The sequence below is a fragment of the Anabrus simplex genome, chromosome 2 (assembly GCF_040414725.1).
Source record: "Anabrus simplex isolate iqAnaSimp1 chromosome 2, ASM4041472v1, whole genome shotgun sequence".
Classification (NCBI taxonomy): Eukaryota; Metazoa; Arthropoda; class Insecta; order Orthoptera; family Tettigoniidae; genus Anabrus; species Anabrus simplex.
This window is the reverse complement of record NC_090266.1, coordinates 978,976,328-978,992,320: the sequence shown is the minus strand read 5'-3', so window position 1 is coordinate 978,992,320 and position 15,993 is coordinate 978,976,328. Positions and strand designations below refer to the sequence as shown.

Here is a 15,993-nt window from a genome sequence, read left to right as displayed (position 1 = left end):
TCTGTCACATGTTCCAGCAGTCTGGTCCAAATTAATTTTGCACATTTTTACCTAGTCAGATTAAATTCAGAACTTTTATTAGTAACTATAATTATATTATTATTATGATGATTATATCCTATAAACATGAAACTAGTGAGTTATTTACAGCTTTACACAAAAGTCTAGCATCTCTAGCAAGTCTTTTGCAGAGGCGGAGAGTCCCCATTTGACCTGGATATCACTACCCTGTGTTGGCAACCTGTCTCTTAGTACTGTCCAGGAAATTGAACCGATGCAGGGACTAATGCCCACCGAAGTCCTGAGGACATGCCACTGTCATTTATAGCTTGTAATCTTTGAGGGTATGGTATCTCTTGAAGCACTGGCCAACATGCAGACCCATTTTCCTATCCCATGTCTCACAAATTACAGTAGCTTCTCTTCTTCCACCGGGGACATTTTGCTTTTTGCACACCATGCAGTCTTTGTGCTTTCCTTCATGATGTTGAATTATTATGTGGAGTTTGCCATTCAGTCATTGTTCTTTGTCAACTGTTGAAGGCCACGCTCTGGAATTTCTGCTGCCTTCACGATAGTCACCAACCATTTCCATTACGAGCTGTCGTCGGAACTTGATGTGATTCATGGGCTTGATGTTTCTCATCTTGGAACATTCTGCGTACAGTATGTAGGCATTGATAATGCAGATTTCCACACCCCAGAAAAACAAGTTGCTCCACCATTTCAGTGTCTTGCGGAGAAAATGCTTGCTTGTTGTTTAAAGGGGCCTAACATCGAGGTCATCGGCCCTTGCAGAGAAAACAGTAGGGTGACGCTAAATGGTCAACATTGTCGAAACCACCCATGAGTTTTGTATAATTGACTATAATACTTGGCTTTTCCACAGCTTCTTCCCTATGGTTTCCCTATTTTCCTCCTGACAGTCTCTTGATGATGATGTGTTCCATATGCTGAGCATTGTCACTACGGATTTTTCATGCCAGACCAAAATTAGCATGTTCTCATTATTACGGTATGCCACCTTCTCACCTCTCTTCAGCTTTGTCTTCTTCATTTGTGAAGGGAACATCTTTCCTGTTTGGCATCAGTGTTCCAGTGAGGTGACAGTTTACACTAAGAAGTTTGGTGGCTAGTGTTGGGCTAGTGTAAAAGCGGTCTGTGAAAATATGGTAATCCGTTAGATCAGGCCTTGCTTCTCTCAGGTTTGTGTAGAAATGAAACACAATTCTAGAGGTAAAGGGAAGATCGGATTTGATAAGGCTTTCAGTTGTCAATTATCCATGGTAAGGCACAAAGGATCCAATGTATCCACAAAGATTGTCCGCCAAAACATACACATGGAGCCCCCACTTAGTTGGTTTCTTGGGGTTGTAGGTTATAAAGGATATTCTTCCCTTGAAGCCAACAACACATTTGTCAACTGACTAGTTTGGCCCAAGTATGAAATATTCCCTACATTTACTGTTAACATATTTTAGAAAATTACTGACATTCTGAGTTCTGGTTCTACGGCTGGTACCTTGATTTTGAGTTTTTTCTAAGTGGAGCATCCAAATTATTTGCAAAAAACACTTCCTAGTGAAAATTTCACTGAAGAAAGGCACACGACAAACAAATTCTTTAGACCAGTAATCTTCCATATCTGGCAAATGAACAATACCCATATTGATAGTTAGGCCTAAGAATGCCCACACTTCTTGTTTAATTACATCAACCTAGTCATGCCAAACACAGTATTTAGACAAGTTTTTCTTACTAATTTCCTCTCGTGCATAGGAATAAGTTTCTATAATAATTTTCATCAGTGCAGGAGTGAAAAATAACATTAAAAAATTAAGTGGAGTGAGGCAGCTAGAGGAACCTGCAGTCCTCTAGTTTTCTGACCTGATGAATAACTTAGTCATGAAATGTTACATTCCAGTAAACTCTATTATCATTTGCATTCCCATTTGTATATGCGGAAGTATTTTCAGCATCACTGTTACTCAAATTACCAACACTGACCTGAGAAGCGCCGTCATTGCCGTGTGCCGTATCCCCTCCTCCATGCCGGCCCATTACCTTTCTGTGTCTTTTTCCTTTTTTGCTAGTGGCCGTGGCCTTAATTAAGGTACAGCCCCAGCATTTGCCTGGTGTGAAAATGGAAAACCATCTTCAGGGTTGCCGACAGTGGGATTTGAACCCACTATCTCCCTCGCCCGGTCTCTTGCTTTTGTAGCAGTCACTGGAACTTCCTCTTCTGACTCTTCAGAAACAGCATATGATGGTCCGGGATCATTCCATGCTTTTTTACGCACAGGTCCCGTCACTGAAGTTTCACTTGCAATGCTGGAGTCCACTACATCTTCATCTTCAATTGACAGTTCTATAAACTCTTTGTCTAATTTAAATAAATAATCATCACTGCTGTCTAAATAAATGTGCATACGTACTTATTCTTGATTCATATTTGCTGCTTATATCGCAGATTCAACTGAGACAATTTGCATTCACAGATAAACACGTATAGCACAACACGTGTGCCGCATTACTCAATGTAAACACATCTGACAGGCCGCGGGTAACCATGACGATACACGGCTACATATATCTCATATTATTTCCATGGAGATAACAGAACGGCTTTCTTTGTGCACAAAAATGTGCTCTAGAAACTCCAGGGATATCGATCAACCTCAATCAGGTCAAAGAACTTCATTAAATAACTTCTCAAGTAGAACAAAACATAATGACGAGGTGACCTCGACGTTGGACCAGTTACAATAAACCATGATGTCAAGATCACCTCGACATTGGACCGTAAAAAGTTATAGCATCCTGGTAGCATACAACTCCCTCACAACTGGTTGTTTGAATCATTTTATGCAATGTAATGCCGAAAGGTATATGAAGCGGGGAGGTCAGTTGTACCAATTTTGTCAGAATGCCATTTGGAAATATACCACTGGGGTAGAAATTTACCCCGCGTCATATTGAAAACCCATTGTTTAGAAAACTCCAAAAATCAGAAAAGTATTTAGAGGGATATAAAACTATTATTATTATTATTATTAAATTCTTTTTGCGTATGTGATATTTTACTTTAAGTTTTATTTTTGTTCTAGGGTGAACCTACATGAAAACCAGAACAAGATGTCTCTTCATAACTTAGCCACAGTATTTGGTCCTACATTACTGCGCCCTGGTTCAGCCAAGTCAGAGTCTTCCAAGCAACGAGATCTTTTAGCAGCTAGTACAGTTGATGTTATGGCACAAGCAGGGATTTTATATTACTTTCTTCATGGGAGGGCAAATTCCCAGAACTGAAAAGCAATTCCCTGTCAGAGGGCTACGGGTTAACTAAGCTATGTGCACACCAAATTTTCATATTCCATTTTTAATTTTTGATGTTCTATAAATTTTATATAATGTTCAGAGTACATTTTACTGTATTTTATGTCATGAAGTGTACCATTGGGGATTCTCAGTGGTATTCATTTTATATTATAATTAATAGGTGCAGGTAATTTGTTATTAATAAGTGTTGGTTATTTCCATTTATCTAGTCATGTAACAGCGCAGCCATATACCTTTCTTTGGTAGCTGTTTTTTCCAGTGGCAGAGTAGTTCTGTGTTAGTTTTGTAACATTGTAGTAGTTGATTATTTATTCTTACTATCCCAGTAAGTACAAGACACTTGCAGGTCTGTTTCTAACAATTTATAGCTTTGATAGAAAGTGCTAAAGTATAAATATACATAAAATGTATATAAACAAATGTGTGTAAACTATTTGTATAATTCTTTGTGATTGTATTGACTGTGGAGCCATTCACCTAAAAGGCATTTGACATCAAATGATGATGCCCTCCCCAAAATAAATCTGTAGACACCTCTCAACCATTCATTTATCGTTATCTGAGACGTGTTTGGAAATGTCAGTATTGAACATGTACTGTGTTGACCCTGATGTAATATTTTGCTTTGTACCTATTCAGAAATGTGTTGAATAAGGGGACCAACAATTGTAGAACATCCCAATGTGTTCCAAAAATTTGAATATATTGTATATTCTATACAAGTTATTTAGTAAAATTTTGTATATTTGAAATTACTTGTTTTTCTTTTTTTTTTAATCTCTGGATGTAATTTAAATGAAATGTTGGTAATTACATGCTCAGCTTGAAATGTCATGAAACTGGAACCACATGAAGATCACTTTCCATTTTTAAAATCTCCCGATGCATCCAAAGTTTATGAAACAGAAATTGTATACCCACTGTTCAGATTCCACATAAAGATGTAGATCTTTTAGCTTATTATAAGATTTAAATACATAACCACAAGATTATTTTCAATCAAATTTGTAGCCTACAAAAGTTGTCATTGGAATATTCTGCACTTCTCTCTTGCCATAATTAATTATCTTTATCAACCTACGATTTGGGTTGAGATTAGCGTATCTCATCAACTTTAAAACTGAAAGTTTACGAGCAATAATTACAGATTTTTCACATACGTATTAATTGTAAGCTGTAATACCATTTAGAATTCAGTTACTTGCATCTGTGAATGAGGTGGTGTTTTTTTAACTAGGGAAGTCCATTATATTCTCCTAGGTAACTTAACCTCCTCTGTTGACCTTGCATTGTTCATGAACATAGCTTTTTCCATTGCATATGATCCTGCCATTGTTTTCACCTGTTCAGTCAATCAGTCGCTTCTGATCTGCATTTAAGGCTGTTGCCCATGTGGCAGATTCCTTATCAGTTGTTTATCTGACCTTTTTTTTTAAAATGATTTCAAAGAAGTTGGAAATTTATCAAATATCACCCTTGGTAAATTTTTCCCATACCTAATTCCTCTTCCTATAAACAAGTATATGTCCCAATTTGTCCTCTTGAATTACAACGTTATCTTCATATTATTATCTTTCCAGCTTTTAAAAGCTCCACTTAAGCTTATTCATCTACTAAGCCGTCTCTCCACTGACAGATCGGAACATTCCGCTTAAGAACTAAAAAACATTGTTAGGTTTTGGTCCACCCAATCAATGCATATCACTAATATTTAATATGTATTTAAATTAAATAGTTTTTCTCTTATAAAGTGATGTGTATTGATTGGATGGACCAAAACCTAACCTTGTTTCTTAGTTTTAACTGTAGCAATACGGATCTATACGATGAAGTCTGTAAATTGTACTACATTCCGCTTAGTCGAGCTGTTCGTCTCCTTACTCCCAAGTCTTCCCAGCCCAAAGTTTACGACATTTTCATAACGCTACTCTTCTGTCTGAAATCGCCCCGAACAATTCATGCTGCTATTTTTTGGATATTTGCCAGTTCTCGAATTAAGTGATCCTGGTGAGGGTCCCATACACTAGAACCATACGCTAATTGGGGTCTTCCCAGTGACTTATATGCTCTCTCCATTACATCCTTACAACAACCCCTAAATACTCTCATGAACATATGAAGAGATCTGTAACTTTTATTTACAATCCTGTTTATGTGATTCATCATCATCATCATCATCACTGGCGTGACAGCCCTTTATGGGCCTTGGCCTTCTGAAGAAGTTTTCCCCATTCTTTCCTGTTAAGTGCAGAGCTCCTCCAATTCTTGATTCCAATTATCTTTAACCAATTCTCAAGTCCATTACACGTTTGCAAGGTCGTTGTAAAAAGGTCAGGCCGGCTATTTCTTCTTCAGATTTTGTAATGAGAGTTTTTTGCAGATTGGGTTGTCTCTCTTAGCTGGTGGGTCCCCATTTTGAAGCATCGGGAACACGCTTTTTCGCCCTTTACGTGGCTTAGCCGTGTACACGCAGTGTACCCGTTGCCCAGGGGCCTTGGCGTGGCCATGCATGTATCAGACTTGGTAGAAATAAATGGCATTTCCTGTGCTTTATTAATACACTTCCACCAGCAAGAAGTGAACCCACAGGACCACATACTACCCCTTTGGCCCCCGTTTACGTGATTACCCCAGCAAAAATCTTTCCTTTTATTAACGCCTAGGTACATACAGTGATCCCCACAAGGTGCTGTCACCCCGTTTACCATCCCATCACTATCTGCTGTCCATCTCGCAACCTTGTTGCGGTCTTTTTACAGTCGCTCACAATCCTGTTACTTATTTATTACTCTATACATTATGACATCATCTGCAAAAAACCTTCTGTGTGATTCATTTATATAAGAAAATATAAGGTCCAATACTTTGCAGGAGACCCTCTCCCCTTCTCTATGATGACAGAATCAGATAATGTTTCAATTTATATGAGTTCTCTTTTCTAAAAATTTAGCCACTCATTCAATAACTCTTTCATCTAGTCCAATAGCCCTTATTTTCATCAAAAATCTTCCCTGATCTAACCTGTCAAATGCCATGGAAAGCTCAGTAGTGATACAGTCCATATAAAATATCTGCTATATCTTGCTGGAATCCAACAAGTTCAGCCTCAATGGAGTAATCTTTCCTAAATCCAAACTGCCTTCTATCAAACCAATCAGTAATTTCACAAAAGTGTCTAATCTGAAAGAATGCTTTCTCTGAGCTTATATGCAACACATTTCAATTTGACTGTAAGACAGTCCCCATCTCCATTTCCTTCGTACACCGGGGCTACTGTAGCAACTCTCCATTCATTTCTTATAGCTCCTTCACGCAAACAATAATCAAATTAGTACTTCAGAGATTATACTATATCCCATCCCATACTCTTTAGTGTATGCCCAGAAATCTTACCAATTCCAGCTGATTTTTTAATTTTCAAATTTGTGACTTTCTGCAAATGTCATTGTTATGCTAGGTAAATATCAGTTCTCCGCTATTATTAGTCACTTTCTCTACCTGGGCATAATGCTTATATCCAACAATCTTTACATACTGCTGATTAAATACTTCTGCCTTCTGTAAATCCTTACATGAACACTCCCCTAGTTCATTAATGATTCCTGAAGTATCCTTCATTGAACCTGTTTCTGCCGTAAAGTACGTATATATACTTCTCCATTTTTCACTAAAACTAATATGACTGCCAATTACACTTGAAATCCTGTTATCCTTAGCATCAATTTTTGGTAATGCGACAAAGTCCCTCATAGTCCATTGACACTGCCGGTGGCTTCAAGTAGCCTACGCAGTGGCCTCCATGGTATGCACTAGCCATGCGTATTGGTAGGTGTGCTATTTACCAACTGATGAGCCCAACTTAGCACACTGGGGCAAAACGCTTGCAACCAGGAATGAGTAGCTGGAAAATTTATAATGTCCAATAACAGACAAACTATATTGGTACGTAAAAACATTGCGAAGCTCTTTAAAAATGCAGTGGTACTTGTGGCCTGATGTAGTAAAACACAGCAGCGTCTTCCTTCTTGTGAGTTATGCTGTACTGTACATACGGAAAACAGCCAGAGCTCTGGAAATTTCGTGTCCTAACCTGTTACATCTTACATGTCCTGTGCATCGATTCCATTGTCTAGCAGAACTGGTTCGATCTAAATTTCCTGGTGTTGACTCACCAATTTTGAATGCAAAGAAAGTATGCTTTAAGAAGCATATCTGAGTTGATAAATTCAAAGAGATTTTTCCTGAGCTCCCGCTTCCTCCTCAGTCATTTTTAACGAGGTGGGGAATCTCGATTGATGCTGTAGGCTACTATTCAAAGAATTTTGGATTCTGTCAAACAAGTTTTGCAGTATTTTGATTCCCATGATGCAGTTTCTTTAGAAACAACCAAGGAAATGTTTAACAATGTACAGCTCATGACTGATATTGCCTACATACAGTGCAGATTTTCACATTTATGCATTTGCTATTAAATCCTTGGAGGGGCTGCCTGGCCGAGGCGGTAAAGGCGTGCTCGGCTCGCCCGGAAGGACGTGGGTTCAAATCCCCGTCAGGAAGTCGTAAAATTTAAGAAACAAGATTTCCACTTCCGGAGGTGCACATGGCCCTGAGGTTCACTCAGCCTACACCATAAATAAGTACCAGGTTAATTCCTGGGGGCAAAGGTGGCCGGGCGCATAGCTGACCACTCTACCCCTTCAAGTGCTGAGGTTACGGATAGTGGAAGCCTTTACCTTCCACCCCTCCAAGGGCCTTCATGGCCTGTACGGAGGTAACTTTGCTTTGCTTATTATTAAATCCTTGGAGACATTTTCTTCAAAACTCTGAGACACCCTTGGCGTTGTTCACTCGGTAGTTATTTCACAGGGGATTCTACAAGGCCCAGTTGGAGCTACAGTGAAGAAAGCTCTCTTCAAGTTTAGAGAAAATCCCAGGATTTAATGCATTCAGTTGTATTAACAGAGTGCTAAATGAAGGCAGTGCCAAAGCCTTTGAATTTGCGTACACAGTAGATAATTTGTGTAAGTGTTTAAAGATATACCAATTACTTCATGTGACATGAAAAGGTCAGTTAGTCAATACAAAGCCCTGTTACACAATAACAGGAAAAGTTTCATTTTTGGCAATTTGAAACGCATCTTTGTTCCTTATTGTTACAGAGATCGTAACTTGGAAAGCTGACATTGCATTAACGTAAAATAACAGTGTGGTCCATACCTTAACTATTCAATATATTGCTTTGAGGTAATCTACAAGAAAATAGGACAGGAATGCTGTTAGTACAATGTTACATATTTCTTAATTTTTTTCATGTTTTCTTTACATATTTCGAGATTTTTAAATATGTATACCGATATATGTTCATATTTTATTGCTTCTAGTACACAATTATCTGAGCCCTAATAATTATATTAAAAGTTCATCCAAATGTTGATATTTCTATGTATACAGTATGTACATTGTAAAGGCACAAAAATATAGTTATTTTGTTGTAGGAAATAGGAAATGTAAACCTGTCTTTTCATCCCACTGTACAGTATAAGAAATATACATACTATGTTAAACATTTAAATATATTCAGCATTGGTAAACAAATTCAGTGAATTAGGTTTAAACCTTGCCAGTTGCATGCAGGGTCTCACCTAGTGGTGTTCCCAGTCTTGAGATTTGCAGTTGTGTCGTACACCAGTGAAACACTTGACAGAAATGAAATATTAATGTTCACAGTACATACGATACCTAAACTATCAACAGAAATCAGTTATCTATAAATTTATCTCCTCAATGGCCTAAGGACTCTAAAGTCGAGCTGTAAAGCCCTGGCCTGTTAGAGCAGGGAATCAAAATAATTTGAATATGTTTGGCTGTAATAGTGATGTACATTTTTTATTAACTCGTATCAAATCACCATAACTTACGGAACTATGTTGAACATTGTTTTATTAGCCTATACCCTAGGATAATCTGTTCCCAACCTGGCCCCCAACACTTGTCAATATTACAGGATGTGTTTGCAATATTTACTTTCAGTACATAACTTACGTTATGTGGGTACGTCATTTCAATCATTATTTTGCAGATATTCTAAGTCTCGAAGTTTGACTTGCATGAAATATACTGTATTTTGATATGCTTTATAAAACAACTACACTGTACTCACCCAAAAGTTTTACTACTAGATTTGCTTGCCACTCGTTTCAAGATACCTTAGCACCTGATTAGGGAACAGATTTTAATGCGCTAAAAGAATTGAAAATATTTAATTCTTCATATAGTAAGAAATTTAAAAATATATTTTATGAATATGGAAAAATGTGTATAAAAATTGAAAAACATTTTGTTTCAATAGTGTAAATTTGTAAACACTTCCGTAAAAAAAAAAATCACACACCAATCATGTTGAGGCAGTTGTGAATTAAAAGAGCTTACTATTACACTGAAGTATGAAAACTTTTTCCTAGTTTTCCATCAAAAACCGATGTCGGTTGTCTCGGAATAATGCACGATACCGGGAAAAGGACCGTTCAGCATCACAAGAAGACAATCTTGCATATTTCATCAAAGGAATGTTACTGGCACTCAGACTTTCAATTTCACCGCCTTCTTGCCCTTCCAAAACTTGGCATTCTTATACATAGTATGGAATCCATCACTTTTTCCAAACAGACTTTTAACATTATCAAAGCAGAGGGCACAACCAACAAAACAAATCAGCCACACAAGAGATGAAGGGACATCTCAATAAACTACATTCTGCAAACCAGAAGCAACAATTTTTCATCGTTCAACATTAAGTTTGAGAGGTCCCCGTTATATCAGCATATACAATAAGTGGCAGCAAACCCAACTTCGAACAAGAACAACCAACCAATCACTTTGACAACATTCACCTATCACGCCAACAAATTAATTCAAAGATTGATGCCGGCATTGACACTTCAATAATAGTAATAATAATGGTAAAAACTTCAACTTCCAGTATTCAAACCTTTACAAGTTGGGACATACCCTCAATAGAGAGCTGTTATAAATGTCACTTAAACATTTGCCCTCTCCTTTACATCATTATTACAACCCCTAAACACTGTCATAACCATGTGCAGAGATCTGTACCCTTTATTTACAATCCCATTTATGTGATTACCCTAATGAAGATCTTAACAGTCATCCCCACAAGGAGCTTTCACCCCATCAACGCAGTAATTAAAACTGAGAGGACTTTTCCTATTTGTGTAACTTTCAACCTGACTTTTAAGCCCGTTTATCAACATACCATTGCCTGCTGTCTATCTCACAACATTATCAAGGCCATTTTGCAGTTTCTTACAACCTTGTAACTTATTTATTCTATACAGAATAACTTCATCCGCAGAAAGCCTCATCTTTGATTCCGCTTCTTTACTCATATCATTTATATATATAAGAAAGCATAAAGTTGCAATAATACTGCCTTGAGGAATTCCCCTCTTTATTACAGTGTCAGATAAAGCTTTGCCTACTCTAATTCTCTGAGATCTATTTTCTAGAAATATAGCAAACCATTCAGTCACTCTTTTGTCTAGTCCAATTGCAATCACTTTTGCTGGTAGTCTCCCATGATCCACCCTATCAAATGTCTTAGACAGATCAATCACGATACAGTCCATTTGACCTCCTGAATCCAAGATATCTGCTGTATCTTGCTGGAATCCTAGAAGTTGAGTTTCAGTGGAGTAACATTTCCTAAAGCCGAACTGCCTTCTATCGAACCATTTATTAATTTTGCAAACTTTTTCTAATATCTGGCCTGTAATTTTCAGCTTTATATCTATCACTGTTTCCTTTGTACACAGGGGCTACTGTAGTAAATCTCCATTCATTTGGTATAGCTCCTTTATGCAAACAATAATCAAATAAGTACTGCAGATATGGTACTATGTCCCAATCTGTTGTCTTTTAGTATGTACCCAGAAATCTTTTCTATTCCAGCTGCTTTCTAGTTTTCAACTTTTGTATCTTATTTTAAATGTCATTGTTATCATAGGGAAATTTTAATACTTTGTTTGCATTAGTCACCTCATCTATCTGGACATTATCCTTGTAACCAGCAATCGTTACATACTGCTGGCTGAATACTTCTACCTTTTGAAGATCCTCACATACAGATTCCCCTTGATCATTAATTTTTCCTGGAATGTCTTCCTTGGAACCTTTTTCTGCCTTAACCCATTCCAGTCTGGGCCTTAATATCCCTAACAAACTTTCTGGACTGGGCATTTTTAAGGATTTTTAAAACATTATATCTCTGTACCTGTAGGAGATATTTGAATGATTCTTTTTTCTTTGTGCTTATTTGAGCATCTAATTTTGAAAAACACTGTTTGTATCATGTCAACTATCACTTGAGATTTTAAAATTGTTTATAAATGATACGATGTTTTGCAAATGGAGGAAAGGTCTGTCGGTTTAACTAAGCAAGTACAGTTTTCTGAAATACTGCTATATTTACCCTATTTTACTAATATAAAATGTGCATTGCAACTACAAAACAACAAAAATAATGAGTACGATATAAAAATAATAATTTTTCAATAATAATAGTAATAATTACAATAATGAAAATGGGAGCTCTTATGAAATTTTATTTTAATTGATAAATTTTGTCAGAAGTTACTCAAATGTAAAATTATTGTTCCATTTACCACAAAAGACTTCTGAGAAAGAGAAAATACAGTCTTCTAAACAGACAACTTCACTAATATGTAGACAATCTTACATATTCACGCAAATGTGAAATACGCGGGAACATGCGATCGGCCGTAAAACAAACTCCATTCATAATGAAATGTAAGAAGTTGTTTTGAATTCATATATCAATAATATGTTCATTTGTGCATAAACTTATAATATATCATAAAATATCGAAAATATCACTTTCGTCAAGCACATGTTTGCTGCGAGAAGCCATGTCTTAGAGCTCACTGAGTGACAACATCTACTGATGCATGCTGATCGAAAATATCATAAGTTCTCTGACTTAGACATTTAATACTGCCATCTGCTTAAATACTCTTGTAAATAATACATGAAGAAACACGATGTAACCACCAGAATGCATGCATAGCTCGTTCTCGATTTTTAGTGAATTGTCAAACCTTACTACGGGCTATAACCGCAGTGCAGCCTGTACGTAATTTCGGCCGCTGTGAGCTATGCTCACAGTTAGACCGGAAAGAGTTAAAGTACCTATACATACCCTTCCATTTTTCTGTAAAATTTGTATGGCCGCCAATTATGCTTGCCATCATGTTGTTATGTTTGCTTTATTCAATTTCCTAGTAAGTTCCTTCAATTTCTCCTTACTTTCACAGCCATTTCTAACTCTGTTTCTTTCCAATCTGCCCCTCCTTCTTAGTCTCATTATTTCTCTGTTATAATAAAGTGGGTCTTTACCATTCCTTACCACTTTTAAAGGTACAAACCTGTTTTCACATTACTCAACAATTGCTTTAAACCCATCCCAGAGTCTGTTTACATTTTTATTTATTGTTTTCCCCCCGATCACAGTTACTTTTTTTTAACTCCCTCATGCCTTGTCTATCAGCCATATGGGACTGCCTACTAGTCCTACTTTTAAGACCTTCCTTTCTATCATATTTATTTTTAACTACGACAAAAACAGCCTTGTTATCATTAATACCATCTATTACTTCGGTTTCTCTATGGAGCTCATCTGGTTTTACCAGCACCCTGTCCAGTATTTTCTTCCCTCTAGTTGGTTCCATCACTTTCTGAATGAGCTGTCCTTCCCATATTTACGTATTTGCCATTTGTTGGTCATGTTACCTGTCGTTCACATTACCTTCCCAATTGACATTTGGTAAATTGAGATCTTCCGCTACAATCACATTCCTTTCCAATTGTTTCCCACATAACTGATTATGTTGTCAAATAATTCTGAATCAGCGTCATCTCACTGGCCTGAATTTTACTCTCATTTTTTGCTGTCAAAGTCCAAGTCTCTGATGCATACGTTAATATAGGGGTATAGTACATCTTGTACATTATCTCTTTACATTTCATAGGAAGTTTTCTGGTCTACACCAGATTCCTTACATACTGGTAGAGCGTATTTCCCGCTTGTACCATTCTGCTGATCTCCTTATCCAACCGTGCATCTTGCATTATGTCACTTCCCTAATATATGAAGTATTCTACAACCTCAAAGTTTTGTCCCTTGATACTAACAATTCCTTTTCCTCTCTTTCTCCTGTTGTCATCTCCACTGTTTTGCTCTTTTCCACACTGATTTTCAGACCATATTTCTTAATATTGTCATTTAAAGCCTCTAGTTGGATTTGCACTTATTTATTGTTGACTCCCCAGATCACTATGTTATCTGAAAACAACAATATTTTCATATCCCCTCCATATCCTGCCTTTGTTTCCTTCAGAATTTCATCCCTAAGCATTACAAACATAAGTGGAGAAAATATGCTTCCCTGTCTCAGTCCAGTTTGGTTTCGAAACCAATCTGTTCTCCCCACCAGTCTGAACACAACTGGAACAATTCTTATACCTCGCTTTCACTAGTTCCCTTGATTGCCTTCTACATCCTCTTCTTCCGAAGGTTTTCCACACCTTTTCTCTATTAACACAATTGTATGCCTTCTCTAGATCAAGGAATACCATCACCAGATATTTTTCATATTCCCACTATTTTTCCATCAGTAATCTCATGGTAAATATAGAGTCTATCGTTGACCTGCCCTGTCGAAATCCATACTGCTTTTTCTAAATTTCTTTCCACACTTCCTCTCATCCTCCTTAATATTATTCTCTCCACTATATTGGCTACTTGTGATAACTGTGTAATTCCTCGATAATTGTCATGTACCTTCTTGTCACCTTTCTTAAATACTGGTATTATTACACCTTTACACCAATTGTGAGGTACTTGCTTTTCCCTCCATATACACCGTAGCAACTTACATAACCAATGTAGACCAATAGGTCCTGCTGCCTTTATCATTTCCACACATATTTCATCCATCCCCCCTGCTTTTCCTGTTTTCATTTAACAGCCATTTCCACTGCTGCCATTGCAATATCACTCTCCATTTCTAGACCATCTTCATTTACCACTACACACTCTTCTGCATCATTTCCACATGAGGGAGTTCATCGAAATAATCATTCCACCTATTATTTATCGTGTCTGGGTCTGTTATTACATTTCCACTCTCCTCCTTCACTTGTTTTGTGTAGATTTTTTTATCAATCCAAACAACATCCTTTTCCAACTCTTGTGTGAATCTCTCCCAACATTTTTCCTTTTCCTCATTTACCACCTCATACTTACTTTTAATTTAGTGATACTTAATATTACTTCTTTCTTTCTTTCTTTCTTTCTTTCTTTCTTTCTTTCTTTCTTTCTTTCTTTCTCTCTATCCTATCTCTATTCCATTTTTGCCATGCTTTCTACTTTTGTTTAACAACCTCCTTCACCTTTTTATTCCACCAAGGTGTCTCCTATTCCTTCACCGAAGTTCTGCCACAAATCTTCTCTGCACAGGTTATAATCATGTTTTTAAATATGTTCCATTCTTCTTCTATATTTCTGTTTCTAATATAGGGTTGTGCTGTTTTAATTCCTCCTGAGTTCTTTTTATCTTTTAATTTCCATACTGTTATTTTCTTCTGTCTTATTTCTTTTACTCTCACAGTTTTACCTATTTTCAATTTTGCCAGCACTGTTCTATGATCTCCATCAAATGCCTCACCTGGTAGTGCTGTTACATTCATTAGCTATTTACGGTTTATTTTCTCCTCTAAAAGATAATCAAAAACTGTTTTTGTCTTTCTTTTACCCCAGCCATATCTAGTGATCTTTCTACTATTCTTCTTTCTAAACCAAGTGCTACTGCAATAATTCCATTTCTCTCACAAAAATCAATCGACTGATCTCCCTCACTGTTTCTTTCTCCATATTCCAATGGACCAATCTCTTCTTCTTTACCATTTCTGTCATTTCCAACCTGCACGTTGACGTCTACCATGACTATCACTTTCACATCGGTGATTACTTCCTCGAGTGTCTAAGAATTCCTCTATATTTTCCTCACTGGTGCCAGTTTGGGGTGCATAAACTTGAATGAAATCTTTCGCTCCTTCTTTCGTCCTCAGTCATACTCTGATTATTCTATCACTAACGTAGTCTACCATATTGCTGCGCTGAGTGGCTCAGCCGGTTGAGGTGCTGGCCTTCTGACCCCAACTTCATTATTCAATCCTGGCTTACTCCGGTGGTATTTGAAGGTGCTCAAATATGTCAGCCTCATGTCGGTAGATTTACCGACTCATTAAGGAACTCATGTGGGACTAAAATCCGGAACATCCGCGTCTACGAAAAGCGTAAAAGTAGTTAGTGGCACATAAAGTCTATAATAATAATATTATTATTAGTCTACCCTATCTACATTTTCATCCAGGATTTTGTTAACAATCAGTCGTACTCACTGATCTCTATACCTGGATGGCTGGTAGCTTGGGTAGCAGGAAGCCGAATAGAAGATGACTGGCGCAGTAAGATGGCAGTGAGCGCACGGTGCAGTAGACCACGAGGAGCGCGCTTGCTTTGTTTATGCTTAGTTCAGTGACGCCAGGCCTCTTGAT

At 37.2% G+C, this 15,993-nt stretch overlaps 1 protein-coding gene across 1 annotated transcript in view; it reads left to right on the top strand.

Annotated features, from left to right (window-relative positions):
* The window catches only part of RhoGAP1A (Rho GTPase activating protein at 1A), a 594,034-nt gene extending 589,940 nt beyond the window's left edge, over positions 1–4,094 (top strand). Inside the window, exon 16 of the mRNA XM_067141809.2 lies at positions 3,108–4,094. Coding sequence (XP_066997910.2) covers positions 3,108–3,309 — 202 coding nt within the window. The 3' untranslated portion in view covers positions 3,310–4,094. The remainder of the gene's footprint in view (positions 1–3,107) is intronic.
* The last annotated feature ends 11,899 nt before the right edge of the window (positions 4,095–15,993 follow it).